At 44.5% G+C, this 21,986-nt stretch overlaps 3 protein-coding genes across 5 annotated transcripts in view; all 3 read right to left on the bottom strand.

The window, feature by feature from the left end:
- The window catches only part of LOC135915482 (ataxin-2-like protein), a 39,537-nt gene extending 27,135 nt beyond the window's left edge, over positions 1-12,402 (bottom strand). For 2 of the 3 annotated variants that reach the window (XM_065448572.1, XM_065448575.1), the window contains exons 1-6: positions 10,977-12,401; positions 4,991-5,027; positions 4,463-4,516; positions 3,500-3,571; positions 1,656-1,976; positions 40-314 (exon numbers count right to left, since the gene is read on the bottom strand). In XM_065448572.1, the coding sequence (XP_065304644.1) occupies positions 40-314; positions 1,656-1,976; positions 3,500-3,571; positions 4,463-4,516; positions 4,991-5,027; positions 10,977-11,017 (800 nt within the window). In that variant the 5' untranslated portion in view covers positions 11,018-12,401. Of the gene's footprint in view, positions 1-39; positions 315-1,655; positions 1,977-3,499; positions 3,572-4,462; positions 4,517-4,990; positions 5,028-10,976 lie in introns of all 3 variants that reach the window. The other variant, XM_065448574.1, reaches the window with a different exon arrangement.
- Positions 5,523-7,741, bottom strand: LOC135915528 (piggyBac transposable element-derived protein 4-like). Its single transcript, XM_065448642.1, has 2 exons — positions 7,542-7,741; positions 5,523-7,457 (listed from the first exon to the last, which is right to left on the bottom strand). Exons 1-2 carry the CDS (start codon positions 7,727-7,729, stop codon positions 5,879-5,881), a joined length of 1,767 nt encoding a protein of 588 aa, XP_065304714.1. The 5' UTR covers positions 7,730-7,741; the 3' UTR covers positions 5,523-5,878.
- Positions 12,403-13,631: 1,229 nt separating the features above from the next.
- SmD3 (small ribonucleoprotein particle protein SmD3) lies at positions 13,632-21,820 on the bottom strand. Its single transcript, XM_065448571.1, has 2 exons — positions 21,374-21,820; positions 13,632-14,009 (listed from the first exon to the last, which is right to left on the bottom strand). Exons 1-2 carry the CDS (start codon positions 21,690-21,692, stop codon positions 13,960-13,962), a joined length of 369 nt encoding a protein of 122 aa, XP_065304643.1. The 5' UTR covers positions 21,693-21,820; the 3' UTR covers positions 13,632-13,959.
- Positions 21,821-21,986: the final 166 nt, after the last annotated feature.

Genomic DNA, 21,986 nt, shown 5'->3' with positions numbered 1-21,986 from the left:
GATAAAAACCGGACCAGCGCGCCAGGAAAGTGAGCTTGCCTGGTGCCCTGTGGTGCGTTGTCGCCAGAGGGTCGCACCACTGCGCTGAACTTGTCCTCCTCGTCGCCGTTCTCCACTTCTATGCGCTTCTTGAACACGGGGTTACTCTCGATCTCCTGGGCAATCTTGGATGCCTTGGCCTCCTGCAGCTTGTACTCATCCGTGTTCTTTGGCTCCAACTTCACCGTGTAGCTTGACAGCGCGCTGTCATAGGAGGTTGTCACCCCATACTTCTCAGCATTCGTCTTGAACATCTCATTGGCATCCCAGCCATTCTGCAAAAGAGCGGCCAAACGTCATGGTAGACCATCAGGAAAAGAAGAAGAGAAAAGAAAAACAAGAGAGACTTGTGGTACTAGTTTCTTCTCAGGGGTGTGCCAATAAAAGCACTAATTTAACATTAATTTATGTTAAAATTTTCAAGAACCGAGTTGAATTCCTGTTTAGCACTCGTTCGGTTCTGGAAGGTGTATAAGTGCATGATGTTTACAATCCCAACCAGAGGTAAACTTCGAACTTACAATCATCAGTCAGGTGCAAAGGCCCAAAGTTCGCATTACGACCAGCTTAGCAGTGTCCATTTCATTTCAGCACTCTGGCTAATTTGGCATTTATTTTAATTTTATTCCGACCAAAGGCCCCGGCTGGCACTTGTACGTTTCTGCGGGCCAAGGCTTCTTATTTTTATCCTGATATTGGCCCTCACCGAGCAACTGTACTGGTCGGTACATAGGCGCCTGACAAAATGGTGACTGCAATCCTGACCCCAATGGCTGCAGTGACAATATTAGCAGTGCTAGGGGCGAGTGAATGTGTCCAACACATGCTATCTCGCATCAGAAATGCCCTTGCCCGAGTTTAAACGATAGCGGCAGTGCACAATAAAGGATTGGCATATTTACCTAATTTTAACTTGCAATTTTACCACAAAAAAAAGTGGGTGGAAAAATTAGCAGCATGTTGCAATTGGATATGAAACTGAAACCATGTTCACAGCATTGGCAACAGACTACTATCACAAGATTGCAAAAGCTAATTCAAAAGAGAAGATATTTTATGTCCGCTAGCAGCAACGGAGTCTCATCACATATTTTTAGCATGCTGGAGTCTTGCATCATGTGACAAACTGGTAAAGTCAAGGCATGCACCACCATCCAGCTCACTACAGTTTTGATTATCAAATATAGTGGCCTCATAGCGGTCGAAACATTATGGCTAGATGAACAGATGTATAACAACAACAACAATGTACATGAAACGATCATAAATTTCCCTTCTTTGAAGGAAATGGTGAGGGAAAGTTTTTTTTATCTTTTTCTGATTGCCAGAATCGGACTTGCAATACATCTTTCTTGTTATATTATCCAGTCTGTGTTAAATTTAGGTTAACATTGGTTTTACTTTGAATCATCCAAACTGGGTAACTTCCAAATAAAACAGCGGTGCATGTGGACGTATCTTCTGCCTCTCCAATTCAACCTCCTCTTTAATATGGTAAGTTAGCTTGCTGTCATCGTGGTTCCATTAACTTAAGTCAACTGCACAGATTACAGCTTTCTTCAATAACAAACTTTCTCGACGAAACAACAGTTGCAAAAAAAAAAAAAAAGACTTACAGTGTCCTCGCCATCCAACGGTGGGTCATCAAGACCGCCGATTCCGTCAGCATTGCCACCATCCATCCAGGGTTCGAGGGGGCGTTCACCAAGCTGGCCATTAAACTTGCTGCTGATGGCCGTGTCCGTGAAGGAGTCACGCGTGGCAAAGTCCAAGTCTGCATTAGGCGCGCACAGGGAGACAACATCCGGCAATCGGAATATCATCAGCTGCACAAGCCGCTGGTCCCGGCCCAGCGATGTCAGCAGCCGCGACAGGGACGACGGTTCGGACTGTGCCCCTGGCTCTACAGGGTGAGCAGTCTCCAGCACGATCTCAAGCTGCACACCAAAGATAACAGGGAATGTTAATGGGACATGAGCGAGATAAGTAGGTTGATCTGTGTTAGGAAATTAAGCTTCCACAATGCCGTCAAACCTTGTTTTAACAAAGTCACACGCAACACGAGAACAACTTTACTGATATATTTTATAAGCACATATTGTTTACCTGCTGATATTTCCAAGACATATTTTATATTTACTTCATCACACCTGATATTCGTTATATCAAGGTTCAACTGTATCAAACAGTTGCATTTACTGTAGAACAGGCTTGGTAAGCCAATAAAAAAATGTAATAACAAACAACAGGTGATGCTGCCTTGATGCTCCTGCACCAGACATCACAGATTTTGATGGGGTCGGCTAAGGACTAGTTATTTCTTTTATTGGTAAACACGGATTACTTCGTATTCTAAAGGAACAAAATATTGAACCTAGCATGTTTTAAGAGCATTAACTGCACCACAATGGCCCAAATCGGGGAAAACTTGGAAATGCATCATGTCACACTGACATACCAGTGCTGGCGTTTTGGTATGGAATTCAGAAAATACGATTTCGGTCCTCTCTCTCTCTCTTTTTTAGTTACTATAGCTTTTATGCAAAATTAACAAAAACAGTGCTCTGAAAGAATACCTTATCAGTCTAAACTGACTTGCTATTTCTCTATATTGCCCCTTTAAAGTACTACACATGAATAGTATAATGAAAGAGCTGGTCAAATTAATATAGCTACATAAACTCCTTGTAAGCATGCACTCAAGTGGTTACTGTACTAAGCACTTGTCATATTCAAAAGCACAGTATCTTTAGAGTTGTGTGTGTAACAGAGGCAAACTGTAACGCCCAAAGTATTATATATGCTATGCTGAGTTTCATGCCTCAAAATGGGTATTTAAGCACCGGAAACTTAAAGCAAAGCCAATAGTTGTGTTATGAATATGCTGGAGTGAAGTTTCATTTGTTAATAGTTTAAAAATCTAATGATTAAATTAATATTTAGTACAGTAATTAGGTCATAGCTGAAAAAATGCTTCTTTGATTTTCTTGCACAAATGTAATCTCCATGGCCAGAAGTAGATGTCCACAATTTGCTCATATTTTCCTTGATAGGGACTGTGTTTGGGCATTACTGGGTTAAATAGAAAGTCCAGAGGAACCAGAAATGCAATCTGCACGTCTACTGGAACATCACAAATAGCTGCACTGGACGAGATACATTATAGTGGCCTATAAATCAGCATTATAACCAAACGCATGTAAAAGCACTTTAATAAAAGCGCAGATCAACCGAATGGTAAAGACAAGCACTTCAGCCGGCCACAGCAATCTAACTAACCAAATGGCCATGATGACATTGCCTTACAGAAGCTATAAAACTGAAAAAACTATAATCAGTTGTAAAGGGCCTGGCAGGCTGCGCTGAGTGTTCAGTTAAGCTCGAATGAAGGATTGACACAAAAGAGACATTGTAGTGAACAGAAAATAGATCACAATGCGAAATGAATGTGAAGGCTTACCTCAGGCGAAACTGTCCGGAATACGCCCTCGTAGACCTCTCCGTCCCGGACTTGCACTTGGACGACATGACCCTAGGTTGGGAGAAAATACGTCTCTGATTCAGACTTCCTTGGAGTCCAGCGACAATTCAAGTTTGAAACTGCCAACCTCTCTTACAGCCACGACATAAGTTATGCAATAGCAATATCATGCACTCCTGAGCAGCACAAATGTTGCCGAAAGCAATTCTTCTACTTATACGAGTAGACAAGCTACACGGGTTCGCTAATGTGCCACCGTGTTTAGTCCGGCAGAGCTTGAGAGCACTTTGTTTTGGTTTTTCAGAGCAGATACTGAATCAATGCAGCTTCCTACTCGCAAGAGGCTTGCGTTTGCTAAAATGTGGGCTACCCCCGTGAACAAGTTAGGGTTCAGTGTCGAACGTGGAGCAAACAATCATTTTCTCACGATGTCTGTTGCGTGTGTGTTTGGTTCAGCTAGCTAGATTTCTTGTATAAGCAGGCACAATAAATGCTGTTTTCTTTACCCTACTGTGTGCTGTCATTAGTTAAGTTGCCGAGAGCAAGTAAGACCCCACAAGCTTGCCCTTAGTTGCCACAGGAAGTTGACCACGAGTATAGTTCACAAAATGTGCATGAATTCTGTTCCAGTACAGCATTGTCATTCCACTCACTCACACATCGGTCCCTGGATTTGTTTCTGGAGATGGTAAACGCACAGCAGACTAAAATTTACCAACATGCCTGGCACCTTCCCCTTTTTATTGCAGATGATGAACTTCAACATCTCTGCTTTGTTTCAGGCATGCTTGTGCTTCTACTTAACTTTTCCTAGATTTTATCATTTTGGTTATCGCCTGAAGATGACAGGGCACGGGAAGTATCCCTGATCATTGGTAGTGTGCTGCATCACTAACAAATACCCGGCTAGAATGCTCAACACAAAAACAGCATGCAACTTACCACAAGCGATGCAGCAATGTGGACAAACCGGGCGTTGTTATAAATTCCTTCAAGCTGAAAAACACAGAGCAAGTCGGAAAAGTTGGTCATCAACAAGTCAACTGAAGGAGCTGCCATAACTAAGGAAACGTGTGGCTGCTAGCCAACCAATGAAGGATGGCAGGAAGGCTAATGAGAATAGCTTGCAGTTTGTTACCCTAAATTGGAGGGGAAAAGGGGGGAAACCAAAAGGGGAGCGAAGAGAAACTGCACGGAAGTCACATTCAACACAGACCTGGGAAACTCCTGAGAAAATGTCCTAATGCTTTGGACACTGCATGGGCTGACACAAGTGGCTCATTTGGTATTCATGTTCTCAGCCCAGTTGTTTGCTGAAGCCTCACATTTGACATTAACACAACACTTTCCTCTGTGTTAAGTTTTAGACCACTGCAACAATGTGAAACAAATTCAAGCTTATCGATGAAACTGCCCTCTGCAATGCCAAGAGGCATGGACAGAACTTCCAATAGATAAATACAAACTTACTTTACGATCTTGAGAAACTTTTGACCTGGCCGGCCTGCTGAAAACGAGAAAGAAAAAAAAAAGTGTTGCACAAAAAATCTGCAAAGTCATCCATGTGCTACAATCCAGTTAAGTGGATTAATAGCATTAACGAACACATTTGGCTGAACAGCCATCAGAAATGTTTACAAGTTACAATTCAACATACCGAATGAGCACTGTTTGCCATTTGAGGCAAGTGAAGAGCAAAGCTTATATGCTTACAGTGTCATTCCATGTGGTTACTGTTGTTCACGTGAATGGCAATGACACACACAGCTTGGAACTCTGTAGAAAATGTGTTCTTAAATAGTTGATATATCAACATATCAGCAACTTGCTCTGTGTAACTTCACAAGTCAGCTTCCGCCTTAACTATTCTTTAGAAGGTGGCTGCTTGCTACCGGTTTCAAGTAGTTATTTCATTAAGAGAGTCAACCGGTGCTTTCACGTATGTAAATGCCCAGCGAGCAAGCCACACATTATGCTCACCCTCTGTTACCACATGTTAACTCTTTCGTTACGGCAGAAAAGTGGCTAATTTAGAGTGCTTCCAGAAAAAATTTTTTTTCTCTTGAACAACGAAACGCATTTAACATTGCTATGCAGCAAATCGTAGCTTATTGGTGTGGCTTTTTATATAAACAAGGACTGTGCTGTGAGATTTAGAATTGTTCACATTTTATTTGTCAAATAAACTAAAGAATGTGCACATAAAAGTATAAACAAAGAGAAATCAGTGACTGTGCTTAGCCAGAAAATTATTTGGAGAATTCTGAAATATACAAATTGTTACTAGGCCCCTTACCTATGCTTACAATATATACCAATCCTGTACACCACGTCTTGCATTTATTGGGGCCCATCAATCTAGCGGCCTTGACGGCTGTGCCACTCGGCGAAGCAGTCCCGTGAGGGCAAGAAGCAAAGGTATATTTCACAAGTGGAGCACATGACGTTTGTTCTGTTCTGTGCCTTTGTTTTTTGATAGCAGATTTTGCAATTTCTCCTCTTCTTCATTCTTTTTGGTTGGTGCCGAATGGGGTCCAAGGGCGAGAAGGGAGGTGAGAAAGGAGCATGACCTTCTGCGACTTCATCATAGTCAAATATTTGCTGAATCAGTTCTTCCCTAAATGCAAGCTGGTCAAAGTAGGTGCTTCGAGAAAGTTCTCCAACTGTTGGGTTGTCTTTTCGGTGCTGCTGGAACAGTATGAAACTGTTCACGCACGCGATATCCACACAGTGAAAAAACAGCGTCTTCCACCAACGTACGCATTTTCTGAGGACGTTGTATGTGGCAATTATTTGGTCCGATTTGTCCACCCCTAACATCCCGGCATTGTAGTCGTGGACAAGGAGGGGCTTTCGGATGACTTTCAGAGCCCATTGGCGCCCCCTTTTCTCTCTTCTCTTGGCAGGCACATGCTCATTTGCTGTGTGTATCGTGCTCATCAAGTTTACAGCACGCCGGTCTTTCCACTGCATGTAAAGGATGTTGCCGTCACGAATCCATCGGACATCTCCACGCTCTGCGCTTTTTTCCCATGATGCGTCTTTCAATTCAACGGGAAAACAGCGACGATCTTTGCGTGTTGTTCCGCATGCAAGAGTTTTGTGCTCGAGAAGGTGTTCAAAAAGTTTGTTTGAAGTGTAGAAGTTGTCCATATAAACTCTGTAGCCTTGATCAAGGTACTTTGTACAAAGCTTGCTCACGACATCAAAGGCTAAGCCATGCGGTCCTGGTGCCTCACGCTTGCCAGTATACACCGAAAATTGAAGGGTGTATCCAGTTCTTGAGTCTGCCAGCACCCACAGTTTGTATCCGAATTTCGTCACCTTGTCTCGAATGTATTGCCTTATACCTGATCGAGCCTTCGATTTCACCATCCGTTCGTCAACGGCGAGGTCGCGCTGTGGCTGAAACAAATTTGCAGATTCTTGATTGATGTGATCCAGAAGCCAGGACACCCTCCAAGTCTTTCCAACAGATGCTGCAGCTGCCAAGTCCTCCGGGTCCCCTACACTTAGGAATGACAGCAACGCGAAAAAACGGTCCCTTGGCATAATATTTCGCGGGAGAAGATTGCTGAATATTCCTGTTGAGCGCCAATATAAGTGCAGTCGTGGCACTTCAACAACTCCCATATAGATGATTATCCCAATAAGTCTGAGCATCTCCAGTGGAGTGACATCCTCCCAAGAACCGTCACGTCGAGCGTAGGTCGGTCGGTCCAAAATATGCATCCAGGCATATTTATTTGTGTTCTCACACAAAGTCTTGATGACCTCTGTAGTAAAAAACAAGAGGAAAAAATCCAGCGCTCTTGTGAACCGACGCGCATCGCTCCGCCGCACTGCTCCGACATGGGCACCGGGCTGTCTCGTGGGTTGAAACTCGATACGGCGCGGTGCACTTGGCAAAATATCCCCGCCGTAGGTTGTTGAAACCCTAAACACAAAAATAAAACTGCATTCGTCAAATCTGAACCACGTTTTTGTATAATTACAGCGCGAAGTCAAAAACGAAACCTACCTGCGAGCACCTGTTGACGTTCGGGGCACTTGAGCTGGAGCGTCTTCATCACTGCTAAAATCTGACGATCCCGCATCGTTGCTTGAGCTATCACTGCTGCTTGGATCACAAAAATCAGCAGCAGAAGCGGCGAAAGTGCTTGGAACAGGAGTCCGTTGTCGCGGTGCGCGGCGCGGACGGGATGCCATTCTTGCCGAACTCGAAACTACCTTCGGTTCAAATTTCACTTGCGGCGGCGCCTCCGCAAGCAGATAACAAAAAACCAAAAACAAAACTGAAAGAGTTCTAAAGGACTCCGCCAGATGGCATTAGTTGTCTGTAGCGCGGCGATTTAAAATTTTGCGGGAGATTCAAAGTCATCGGAACTCTGTGTCCGATGGCCTATGGCGCCGTACTGAAAGAGTTAAACACTTTTATAGCATTATTCTACCTGCTGCTAGTACAAGCGAAAGTTTACTCTGCTTGAAGCACCTTAAGTGACAAATAAGCAAAACAAATGGCAAGAGGTAATTTTTAGTGCACAATTTGCAATGTGAAATATGCCACAAGTGTCCTTTAAATAAGAAATGTATTTTTGAAGAATGTCCAGCTAAACACAGAGATATGCTGCTTTACTACAACGCTTGCTTGCATACTTGAAATCGGCATGGAGAATGATGGCCACACAAAGAGGGCAACACAGAAGGCGTGGCTACATGGGTGTGTGTTACCCACCGTTATCAACAGGAATTGTGACCTTATATATAACTCTATATAGAAACTTTATATAGTATAAAGTTTTTCTGTATTTTTTGTAGGACAGGCAAACTTGGCAGGACTGCTGTCAAACGGCACAGGGGAAGCAAATTCTGCCGCTGAAATCATTTGCTTTTATCTGCTCTATCAACAGCTCCCTAAGCTTTCAAGGCTAAACATTGTTTCGGCAGCGAAAAAAAAAAAAAAGTACAAGCATAGAGAGAGAGGCCAAGATATAATATGTACTAGACTTAACTGGTGGCTTGTTTTGCCCTTGGCAAACACGTTTAGTCTCTCCTATCTGCCATATGTCTGCCACAAGCAAGATAAACAACCAGTTTGAAGGTCTAGACCATGTCATGTAGTCCTCACTCCTCATCCATGTCCTTTTCCTCAAGGACAATCCAATCAACTCGGCTTATCGGCACTAAAATTTAAATTCTCAGATTTTATGTGCCAAAACCCTGATATGATTATGAGGCATAGCATAGCGGGAGACTTTGGAGGGCGAACCCCCCTCCACATTGGGTTTCTTTTTCCTTGCTATTATCAAATGAACACGATGGTTTATTTTTGGTTTTGCAACAGCAAAAAAAAGAATGAAGTGGTTAATGAAAAATGCACTCTTAGTATCCAAGAGGAAAGAATGGGGAATGTCATAGACATAGCCGGCCAGAAACTTGGAAGCGTACCGGTACATTAATAGCATGAAAAGCGTTAATACGCACCTAATGCACGGTATACGGGCATTTTCGCTTTTCACTCCAATCAAAATGTGGCTGCCGCGGCTGGGATTTGATCTCGTGCCTTCGGGCTTAGCAGCGCAATACTAAAACTACAGCGGGTCATGTACAGTAAACCAGCCCTTCCATTGGCATGGCCAGCATTGCCGTGCATCGTTTCTCAATGAATCAAACTTTTCTCTCATCTATGACACAATGACTGTCATGGCAACATATGTGTGGTTAAGAAAAATGACAAGTTCCTACAGATAATTTCTAAGAATTAATGCTTAAGACAAACAGCAAGCATGCTTCATTTGTACCAAGATACTGTTACAAGCAGAGATTCAAAAGCTGCAGGTGTCAAGAGAAATTTACTGCCAAGACATGCAACCACACAAGTGGTTGTATTGAATTCTGGGGTTTTACGTGCCAAGACCACGATTTGATTATGAGGCATGCCGTAGTGGAGGGGGGGCTCCGGATTAATTTTTCACCACCAGGATATCCTTAAAGTGCACCCAATGCATGGGACATGGGCATTCTTGAAAAAATAGAGCGGTAAAAGGCATGTGCGATATCTAAACATTCCAATTCTCGGGCAAGGCTAAAGATCAACATTTTTTCACAGCTTCTACACTTTCCAAATTACGCTCATGAATAAAAAATGCACCTATCTCAACATTTCCAGTCTCATTCACAAAAGAAAGAGTGTACAGCAACCTTGCAAAAAATTGGCCACACACTACCCATGCTATGTTTCGAAGAATGTGAAATTTCGAATAGTTGTTGCTTTAGTTTTGAATAGGCGCCACAAAACATTGCAATAATCAAATATAACAAAGACACCGCAATTGAATGAACAATGGCTTATTCCCAATTGTAACAAAGCAATGTCCTCTACAAAGGGAAGTTTATTTTTGATGCATATTGTTTGCCATTTCTTAAGCATAATCGAAGTACTAAAGAAACTTTCAGCTGGAATTCCACAGAAAGTGCTTCAAACGAGGTACACGTCTGCTGGCAACGATCAGCATCTACCGTACTCGCAATTCTAGCTTACATGTAACGCCCAATTAGGCAAGAGATGGCAACGTTTTTGGCGTGCCAAAACGGGGCGAGTTCCATTTGCATTGCACGGGATGGATACGTGGCTGCTCTCACTGTTATCGCTTTCGAGAACAGTGCAGAGGCCACGAACGAGGACGGTTCAGCTCCTTCCTTTCCTTTCGACACGGAGCGCCCTTGGTAGCGGAATGTTTGGGACATCAACGAGGTCACTAGGAAGCGAGATGTTACACGTTGCTCTCACGACAACTTGCAAACTGCAACGCAGGGCTTGCGAGGGCTTTCTTGAAATGCCTGCTACGAATTGCAAATCGAGCTTTAAATACAGTTTAAAGGCAGACGCGACCGAACGGCGAAAGTTCGTGACGCATTGCGCCAAATCCTCGCCTAATGTCCAACCGTTCAGATAAGATTCGCTTTTCAGCGAGTCTCGCATAATGTCCGCAAATTGTCGCCGTAACCTGTGCGCGCAAGGAAACGCAGAATTCGTGAGAGCGCGGCGGAGGCAAGTGGGGATGTTTCTAATGTTGCTTCCAGCCCGAGTCTGTTGAGAATTTTTCTTCCCACACACACACAAACACAAGGGCGTTTGCGGCACGAACCTTCACACGAGAGAAAACGAAGTAGAGCGTCAAATACGCCGCACTTGAAATGCATTCCCCGAGCAAGCAGAACACTGCACTGGCGCATTCCTCAGCATCGGGCTGAGACGCGGGTCGAAGATGCTGCTACACTGCATCGATTCATACGCGATCACGGGTTCTCTAGGCCTACATGTTACTACGAGAAGCATGTTTCGAGTCGCGGCAAACAAAAACAGCGCAGACGCTCGAGCTTTTCTGGCCACAGCGTAGCACGGCACGACATCCCGGGCGCGGAACGCAGAAACCAAAATGAGAGCGGTACAAACCTCGTGTTGTTCTTGCTTTTGCGCTTGGTATCCCCACTCATGATTGTTCGCTGGACGATGGGACGTATTTGAAGCACTTGTCCACTCTTGTTGTCGCACAAGAAACCGTTTAAAGAGTCCAGTCCTAAGTTGGCGCTCACCTCCAAGGTGTCCGGTTTGTTTTCCTATTTATACTATTGTACAACTATTGCAGCTTCGTAGCGTACGAAGTGGGTTGAGTGGATCACCTGAACCACTAGGCCTAAACGGCCGACTCTCGCTGAGGCCAAAGCGCCGAAGTCCAGAAATATCACAGACACAAGTATAAAAACAAGGCATCTGAGAGGGAATGGTTATTTACAGTAGTTCCTATGTTACACTTTTCCCTTCTAGTAGTAGAATACCCGCGCGAATACGGGGGATCGCTTAAGGGCCAAAGGCAGGCCCCTTCCTAAGCCTAACAGCAAAGGGGGGAAGCAGTGAGAGATCCCGAATACACGCCGCGGGCGACTTTCGCCTGCTCCCGCCGCCGCACTACTTTATCTCGTGGAAACAGAGTTCTCGTGGTTTGCGCATGCATGCAAAGCACATTGACGCACTGCAAAGCGACAGCACGAAAAAAAGGTCATGCCAATACTATTGATTTATTTTAACGAACTTGAGCTGCTCAAAAAGCCGGCCTTCGAGAACTTCGCACAACACTTCCTCGTGCTGGCCAAGCGCCCATGCTCTTGAACTACCGGGAGTTTAATCACCCCAGCAGCGTGGCCAATGTTTATGTGTCATACATTCGTCGCCGAGCAGCCGGGCTCAGACACGGCTAAGGTATTAAGATCTGACAGACGGCATGCAGCGAACGGAGCACAAACTGGCGAGCGGTGGCTAATCTCCTGACGCGCATCAAACGCACAACCGCGTGGTCTTGTATTTACCTTGCCGTCAAAATCGATTTCCCCTCGCACGTCACGACGCGCGCAAATTTCTCCAGCGCGACAAAACCTGCCTTTGCTGCTGCGAAGCAGCGTTCGGGAGGAAAACTCGCTTCGCACGACACGTCAGCAAATGCGAAGGATACACTGCGACAGCGCTACACAGAGATTGCGCTTGCTGCTTCTACCTCTTCACTTGTGGACCGCGCGCAAGTCGTCTAACGTTATGCCAGTGTTATGAACTCAAATAATCGTCATTTAAATAATCAAATTACCCACCTTAAGCATGCATTCGCAGTGCCAGTTATCGGCTATGGAAGACAAAACACGCTACTGCGCCTCGTAGACACTTTGCTGTCCAAGTCACGCGGTCGCTTGGGTATGTAAACAATTGCGCAATACCTAGCCCAGACCCAGACGGCCTATGGGTTCCGCAACAAGTTGCGGGCTCTCTCCTTGGGCAAGACGCGTGCTGTTCGTTGCAGCACCACTTGCAATGAAGGCTTGCGTAGTTTGGCCATTTAGCACTTGAATTGTAAGCTGCTCTTATCCTCCCCCCCCCTATTTACAAGTCATGCCGGCCATTGACAGTATCCAACCGGACAGTTGGGCTGGTTAGGAACTCTCACTTCCAACAATAATTGAGAGAAAAAGGAGGTGCGGGAACTCGATTAGTCGACGCAGAAACAATTTCGGCATAACGGGTGCCATGGTCAAAGTCGCTTATAACGAACTGGACTTTTTAACGAGCCCAAGTACGAAATTTCGTCCATTTTTCAGATGCGTCGTAAAACTGCTTCTTTGTGAACCGTTCTTCGCGGCACAAACGCAAGCAATAGATGCCCCAGACAGCCTTAATTTGCATTTATTGTGGTAATACAACGAAGATTGAAAGCATGTGAAATTTTGCTGCGGGAGTTTTGCATTCAGTGTAATTTCCATAGCCAGACAGCGGCAAATTTGTAATTTCTATATAGGAATATGAAAATAAAACTTCAACGTTGCTGCATTGCAAAGCCTACCTAGCTTATAATTTTTTTTTAATTACGAGACATTGTGGCTTTCTTTATCTGTAAATGATATGGGCCTACCAGTTTTCACATGAGCTGCCCGACAGATCAGCCAGAGCAAACACCAAATAAAAGCTATTTTGCTAGATAGATGTAAGCACTGCCAATGCTGCCATCATGAAAGTAGGTGTATTTTGTTGGTGGTAGCTTTCTGCCAAAAGCTAAATACATACAATGTTGTTTGATATAAGCAATTTACAGCGGTAATGTTTACAGAGCTCAGGTACTTCCAAGATACAAATCGGGGGTCTCAAACAGGTGCCCTAAGCAACTTGTGCCCTTTTGCGGCATTTTCACCAGTTGCACCAGCATAACTTGCCCAAGCCTTGATACTTTCCTGCTCCTTTGACAGGCCAAACTAAAGCAGGTGGCCATGTGCTGTGCATCTTTGGATAGAAATCTGACTTGAGCTTTGGAACTCATGATAAAGGACACAATCAGTGGTACCAGAGTGCAGTTATAAATGGACTGCACTGTGCTTCCTTGTCATGCTTCTTTAGAGACATGCGCACACAAAGACGGGACGTCGAACGAAGAAGGGACACGCATCATGTGCATGGTGTGCGTCCCTTCTTCATTCGACGTCCCGTCTTTGTGTGTGCATAACCTCTAAGAACCATGTACAACCAACTCGCCGAAAACATTACGCTTCCTTGTCACAGACACTGACAAATGCCTACCCAAGAAAACTCAATTTATTCCACTTCATTCTTTACAATTCAAAGCAATGAAAAGACAAACAGAATGGAGCATGGGAAAGAAGAACAAGAAACATCACTGCAGTGTGCCAGACAAGGAGATGCCGACTTCACCCACAATCATTTATTCCTTCCAGAGGCTACTGCGCTTCCCAATGGGAGATGAACCTTGTGGTGGCTGCAGACAACACGAAAACACGATCCATGCGCCTGGCATGTATAGACCCGACAAATATTGACTGCTGTGGTGATGCCATGAAGGTGCTGTGCATAAAACATGAAGTACGGGGCAGGGGGGGAGGAGGACTCATTTCCGTCTCTGGAACAAGGCTCTGGCTCGACCTCGTCCTCTTGCAGCTGCGTAAATGGAGAACCGGAGATTCAAGAAATCAGTCAATTTAAAATAGCCTCACATGTAAGTAAACATGCCACTTTTATAATTCACGAGAAATGTAAGTAAACACAACCACTTTTACAATTCACAAGAACCACTTTTGTAAGCCACCAAGGCGACAAATGCAAACATACTTTACTGTCTACTGCTCCCCACACTGGTCAGAACGCTCACTGCACAGAGACCTTAAGGTTTTTTGTTAATGTTGGTGCTCCGAAGATGGAAATGCATTTCCCACACAATGGGTTTGGTGTGCAATTGTGTGTTTAGCTAAAATGTATTCAAAGTCAAGCATGCGATCCCAGCTGACTTGACTAAGAAGTTCACTATTACACACACTCTAACAAAAGAGTGCTCCAAAGTGACCACTGGAGATTTCAATATGACAGTTGAGGCTGCTTCTTAAGAGTACATGTAGGCAGTGTATTTGATGAGGCCAGATGGCTTAGGCAGACATCACATTCCTTAAGGCATGACCGAAAGTTCTATAAACTGGATTCATTTGACATGTTAAGCAGCTTTTTAAACAGCTATCATGAAGAGAAAATTAGATATAGAAGCAGCCATGGGGGATGCTTCTATATCTATATAGGGAGAGGCCTTCGTCCTGCAATGGACATAAAATAGGCTAATGCTGCTGATGGGGGATGTGAAAGAGTGTTTTAGAAACATACCCCGCTACCCCTCCAAATTCCTCCTATCACTACATTTTGCAATTTTTTTTGAAGGATTAAGCCAAAGTTTATAAGTTGTTTGCATACAAAAGGCGTGGATATCTTTCCCTGGGTTGCATAGATGAAGCCTCCTCCAATTCAAAAGGGATATTAATAAACGCTGAAAGGAAGTATTGCATCTAGTTAGAGCGGGTTACTAGACTTGAAAATCTATACACTTGTTTCATGCCATGATATGACTTAATCCAGAGGAAGTTGCGATTATTAATACAGCACAGCTGTCTTGATAATTCAGCACGGAAATGCTTGCCTTTAGTCTCCCTTTAACCCCCTTTAGAGATCTTGACGACCTTGGCCCACCAAAAGTCGTTTGTCCCTGTTTGGCTAACAGTGACAGCTTGTAATAGGTATTTCGCCAGTTTCTGAATGACTTGTTATGCCAAGGACATCAAGCAGAGTCCCCACCAATGCTGATGCCGGTAAACATTCCATCATAATCTCATTCAACGAGTTAGTGATTTTCCATCCCACAGGTAGCGGTAAGCAATCCGTGCATGGTGAGTTGATGGCGCTTTACAAATCACAGCATGTTGGAAATACCCAGGTGTGCGCCCTAACACACCACGGTCAGTCCCTGACACTTCTCCTAACAGCTGTGGAAGAATGCTGAAAATTTTACTACATATATTAAAAAACCATTGCTTCCCTTTCCATAAATCTTCCAAGACGGAAAGCGGATGACTCACGCCTATAAATAAATATCGTTCGCCATACGAGATCTGCAGTCCTATTTCTGTGTTTTGACCATGTTATTCAAGCATTTCATGTCATAAAGGAAGAATATGGTACCGTTTCTTAAAAAGAAGGATAGGGTCTTATGATGTTGAAGTCAATTGTAAAATCAACTTGCTCACATTTACTGATGTGGAGGTCTTATGACAGGGCAATTTTAATACAGTTCCACTCACACCGCAAGCTAACAGCAGAATCTATTTGAAGGTTTTCAGTGCCACACAACAATGAGCCTGACTGTAATGGCCTTAGGGATATAAAGATGTGCTGGCATGGAGACCTTAATCTGTGTGATAACTATGCTCCACAGACCAATTATATATATAAAAAAGAAGGCACTATAATGTCCACCCAACTGCAACAGTATCTGTCAAAAGAATCATGAATCTCAAGTGTTTTTCTACAGATCACTCCACATGAGGCAGAACCAGAACTATGAAATGGCGTTGCTTTGAAAGCCACAAACTATTTCGGGACTGCATGCTAACTTACTAAGATACCACACAACGAAGTACTGTACCAACTGAATCCTTCAAGTCATGTACCAACTACCCCATACACATGCAATCTCGGGATTGCAGTTACCTAGCTACAAGCTTCCTTCAACACTAAGCTACCCAAGCAAACTTCAATATGAGAATGATGCACCAGACACAGTAGGTGCAGCTTTGGCAACTACAGCTTTGATTTGAAATCTCAATCAGCAGTGTTTTTTATTCTTACGCAAGAACCCCAAAAGACCCAGTGTGCACATACTGCTCTTCCTTCTCTAATGGGTGGCCATTTTTCTGTTCATATGCCTATACCTAAGAGGAAGCTTTAGCTTGCAGCTAACTTCGATGTCACATATTCAAGTACATGTAAAATGAAAAAATGCTTTTATGAAAGACTTGAACTGATTTAAATAAAATTTGCTGTATTTGAAAGAGAAAGTACAATTCTAGTAAACGTATGAAGCAGAATTTTCGTTTAGGGCTTGCAACTTCCCACAAGAATCGGTAAGCTTTCAAAAAAGTAGAAGCATGAAGTTCACAAATTTCGTAACTCAGCACCAAAAACAGATATTGCAGTTTCATAAACTGCGCATGTCAGAGCATCTAAAACGGACAAATTTAAAATTCAAATTTGCAGCTGATGTGCATATGTTACGGTGTTTATGAGGGCCTTACAAAAGTTCTACTTTCACATTAGTGGTATATTTCCGGGGACATATTCTTGGACCGACCCCTTTCGGCGATACCATCGCCTTCGTGTGACATAATGCTCAATCAGCTCATTCGGTTTCGCTCAACCAGCCAATAAGCGTGCACTGGAAGCAATTGTCCAAGAAAACGACCCCAGAGTGGTGTATTATACATCAAATTTGTCCACTTTGGATGTATTATTAGGTGCAGTTTACAGGATTGCGATATCTTTCATTGTCGAGTTACAAAGATGCAAACTTGATAGTTTTCTTTTTCTAGTTGTTGCAAGGTTAAATAATTTTGATAAATATAATCATCATCAGCCTATTCGTGTCCACTGGAGGACGAAGGCCTCTCCCTGCGATCTCCAATTACCCCTGTCCTGCGCCAACAGATTCCAACCAGCACCCACAAATTTCCTAATTTCATTGCGCCATCTAGTCCTCTGCCGTCCTCTACTGCACTTCCCTTCTCTTGGTATCCATTCTGTTACCCTAATGGTCCAACGGTTATCTAGTCTGCGCATTACATGACCTGCCCAGCGCCATTTTTTTTCTCTTAATGGCTATTAGAATGTTGTCTATACGTGTTTGCTCTCCGGTCCAAACTGCTCTCTTTCTGTCTCTTAAGTTATGCCTAGTAAATATATCGATACGATAAATATATCAATGACCTTAATGAAAAATTTTCTTCCAACACTAACTAGATTTTAACTTCTTTTGAATGCAACACGGTTAATCAAACTCAGTGCAGTGGTTGCTGACAAATTAAATTTCTCGTTTTCTATGTACAGTGCTCATGGAATGAAACGCAACAATGCAGGGCTAATGTGCATACTTTCGTTTCTACTGGCTGCAGTTCATGTCATATTAACATAATTTTGGCGTGTGCACTTAGATCAGAGTCCGCTTCACCTTTGGCGACCAGACTCCTAGCGACGTGACATTGTACTCTGGAGTACTTTGTACATATGCAGGGTTCTATTAAATGCTCCCTGTCACGTTTCGTTCCCTGAACACCATTTAGGTGGGAGTCCCCGAACGACGCGCAATTTGACTAAAATCAAAACGAGAGACAGTGTCATTTTTCCATTTGCGGACAAGTCAGACACAGCTACCGACCAGCTACACAATGTAGCACCTTGCACATAAGGAATGATTGTGCTTTCATTTACAGTCACCGACACAGACAAAATTTTCATTGCAGCATTAAAAGTTCCCTTATTTTGAATGTGTTCTTTGCTGTTGACGCAACAACTACCAGGTCATGAGGTGTCTGCAACTTTTCTCATGACCTCTTGAAGACAAACTGATGCCACTTGTCACCCAGAGCAAATTGTCAAGCTTCTGGACACCATGTGTTGCATGTTCAATGACACACATGACTGATCATAGAGGCTACAGGGAAACAGAATGATCAAGATACAGATAAGGGCTGTGCAGGAGTCAATACTGCCCTCACACCCGATTCCACATGACACGCAACATTTCAATAACACTTAGCATGTGCAATGCTAAAACCTAATAACCAGTGGGAACAGTAACATAATTATACCTCACAGAGCATAGATATCTATTGACACCATGCACACTCCCGGGGCCAAGCACCAAAACTCAAAGTCTCAGAAAGCTGGCACAGCTGTCAAAAGCTGCGAATCGAGTAGCCTCAAACAATTAGCTTTTTCATGGCTGCTGTAATTTATAGCTCACGCAGACAAACTGGCCAATGCAAACGCTTTGCGTCGCTTCAAGGCGAAACTCCATGGGTGCGATTTTGTGCGAGACAGCCATGAGCGACGGATCGGGCTGTCGCTTGAACAGATAGCTCGGTCTTGTCGCGCGATCGCTTGGTTCTGCAAATCTAGAATTCATCGCCTCTTGGCCGGAAGTGCTATGAGCAACTAGCCAATAGTAGGCAGCCGGAACGGAATGTACATTAGTGACGTACTACCGGTTTGCGCATGTGCGCGCTTCTCAGTATACAAACGAACGAGCAGAACAAGCAAACTACCAAATTTTGAGATGTAAACAAAATAAACCCATTGCAAGACCTTCAGAAATACTTTATGTTGCTTTGTACAGCTGAACAAATCAACCTAAATAATTATAGCAAGTGCCACGCCACGTTTGGCGCTAACTTGATCCCCTAATACCGGCGACACTGGAGAGCTGTCGCACGAAGTGGTCGCTCGCTTGGAGTTTGACTTCTGGGCGACGAGCGAATGCGACAGCCATCTCCGTTGCTTGTCGTGAAAAAAATCGCTTGCATGGGGTTTATACTTAAAATGGCAAGTGGGAATCACACCGGGGGCCAAGTCTAATAAATATGTCCTTTGAATTTTTGTTCTCAAGACTCACGAAGGTGCAAAAATTCTACAAATGTGAGCAAAACTGCAAGTGCAGTCTTGAAGCTATGAGTCTAAACTAAATGACCACAATGTTACTGCATGGCACCGTGCTGAAATGACACCACTCGAATTGAGCTATTTTCTACGGCACGGTAGGGAAAGAGCTAAAGTTTCGGATTACGGCCCTACGTATCCTAACTATGTATTCCTAAACATGGCACCTTATTTTTGATACGTCACTTAAGTTAGTGCATGCATGCATGCCAATCAAAGCTGAAAGTGTTCATGGGCTAGAGAACATGTTTCGACTACACGAATGTAAGTATAGACAGGTATGCAACGGATGATGTCTGAGAAATCACCTTCATACACATCGCGAGACGTTGATACTGCAACTGCCTGGCCGAAACGCGCATTATTAAAATCAAGCGTTACAGCCAAACTAGCACTACTTTCAGAATTCTAGAAATTAGTTCAACCGCCCTCACAGGGCTAACTGACATGTCAGTAATCTTTACTTTATGCAAGTAGCTGCACCTTTTGTAGTAGTAGTAGCAGTAGAATTACTATTAGTAGTAGTAGCTGCCGCTGTAGTAGTAAGACGAGTTCTTGGGAAGGAAGAAACGGTAGTTCTGAACTTAGTGTCACACATTACTTCCCCCCCTCTTCTTTAGCTTCTGGATTGGATTGGCGCGGCTCGCTACGTGCTTGCGCGCGCTTTTCCGAGCGCAGATTGGTGTGCGCCTGGTTTCTGCACTAGGCTGTTATGCGATCGCTTTTTCGAGCGCAGATTGATGTGAGCCTGGTTTCTGCACTAGGCTTTTGCACGATCGCCTGCTTTTTGCACTGGGTTTTCAAACGGCGAAGTGAGCGTCGCTTACTGCGGAAGTGCAGCGCCGCGGGCCTACCGTGTATGGAAGCGCGCAGCAATGCCGGTAAACATTCATACAAAAGCAAAGGGTCAGAAAAGTGCGCTTTAATTTCCATTACTATGTCACACTGGGTAGCGCCGTGCGATCGCTTCTAATAAACGCAGAAACGAGTCCTTGCAGCGCATGTGCCTATTAATCGATGCCCACCATAGCCATACCAGGTGCGACTCGAGAAGCTGTAGAGTCACCCTGTAGCCGGCGGAGTCGAGGTAGCGCTTCACCTTCTGCCAGTAGCTTTCGATTTTCTGGGTGTGAGCGCCCGTGATTGGGTCTACAAAGTTCATGCTGTGGTTAACAGCATCCCATTGCAAATTCAGTCTTGCTCCGTTAGCCCCCACCAAGTTCGGGATGCAGTTGTATGGGGCCCATTCATCACTGTGGATGGTGGTTCCCGGTTCAACGTTGGCTGCAATAATGGGGCCTAGCGTCGCCGCGTCTCGTCGGTCGACCTTGAATAGTCGGAGCTCCCCGGTGGTCACGCAGATCATGCCGAATACCCATGGTCCACCATCTGCAATGCCGCCGTAATTTTGGCGGCTCGGCGGAACGTTGTCGCCCGTCATCAGGCGGCCTCGATTGTATTTTCGCTTGCCGCGAAGGGGGGCATTCATCAATTTGCACAATCCTCCCGGGGCCACTGAGTGGGGGTCGCGCCAGCAGCTCGTCCCGCACGACCTCACGAGCGTAGTTCCTCCAGTCGGCGATGACATGGTCCGACAGATTAAGCAAGTCGCCGGTCATCTCCTTCATGAGCCACGTGCCTATGTTTTTGCTCACGCAGTACGTGAGCCAAATCACTTGCCGCCTGCAGTAAGCGACGCTCACTTCGCCTTTTGAAAGCCCAGTGCAAAAAGCAGGCGATCGTGCAGAAGCCTAGTGCAGAAACCTAGTGCAGAAACCAGGCTCACATCAATCTGCGCTCGAAAAAGCGATCGCATAACAGCCTAGTGCAGAAACCAGGCGCACACCAATCTGCGCTAGGAAAAGCGCGCGCAAGCACGTAGCGAGCCGCGCCAATCCAATCCAGAAGCCAAAGAAGAGGGGGGAGGTAATGTGTGACACTAAGTTCAGAACTACCGGAAGAAACCATGAACGCCGTTAACTCTCTCTCTAGGACACTTATGCAATATACTCCAACGCTCAAAATGCGGAAAGCAAGGATAAACATTCTACAGAAAAAGAAAAAAAAAGAAAACAGAAATTACCATCTGAGATCTGCTACACCGTTGAGCTGTTCACGGAGACAAGGGAAAACGAAACATCGTTGGCTTAGCACCGGCGATTGTCTAACCTACACCGAGCTATAAACAAAACGGTAGGGTAGCGATAAACATTTGCTTTACTCGATCCTACAAAAAAAGGAAAACTGCACCGAGTAGAAGAGGAATGTGGGCTAACCTTGCGCTCGTAGAATCGCCGACTTGCCCCTGCCGGCGGACGCCGTCGCACTTTTGGCACCGGCTTTTTTGAACATGGGAGCGTTTTTGAGCATGTCCGGTAGTATCATGAAACGTATCTTGCTGCCCCTGATGTAGACGTTCTCGAGCTGAGCGACTCGACCGTCGCGGTACGTAACCGTGATGTTGCACATCTGACAATTCATGTTGTCCTCGGCCTCCACCAGTTTGCCCCGGTAAACTTCGCCGGTGTTGGTCTCGCAGGTGACGATGTGCCCTTCAGCTTCGTGAAGAACTTTTATGGGCACACCGATCGACATGCTGGCTCAATTTCTGCGAGGACACTCGACTAAAATCACGCAGATTCAAACAGATTACGAGAAACACCGGCTCTTCGCTCGTAACTTCAACGTTTTCGGTACGTTCCCGCTGTAAATATTGGTACCGCAGCAAATAGTAAAAAATAAACTATATTCAACAGTTATGTCATTAACAAAACAAGATTACTTATTGTATCTCAGAAACTGCAGTGAATTTAATAAAATCAAACAAATTGGTTTAAAAATTTATTATTTGCTGCGATGCTACAGTATGCACTCTTTTTTGTTACTTTA

Source organism: Dermacentor albipictus, chromosome 2, assembly GCF_038994185.2.
Source record: "Dermacentor albipictus isolate Rhodes 1998 colony chromosome 2, USDA_Dalb.pri_finalv2, whole genome shotgun sequence".
In the NCBI taxonomy this organism is placed as follows: domain Eukaryota; kingdom Metazoa; phylum Arthropoda; class Arachnida; order Ixodida; family Ixodidae; genus Dermacentor; species Dermacentor albipictus.
Note: the sequence above shows the minus strand (reverse complement) of the source record. Positions and strands in the feature narration are given on the sequence as shown.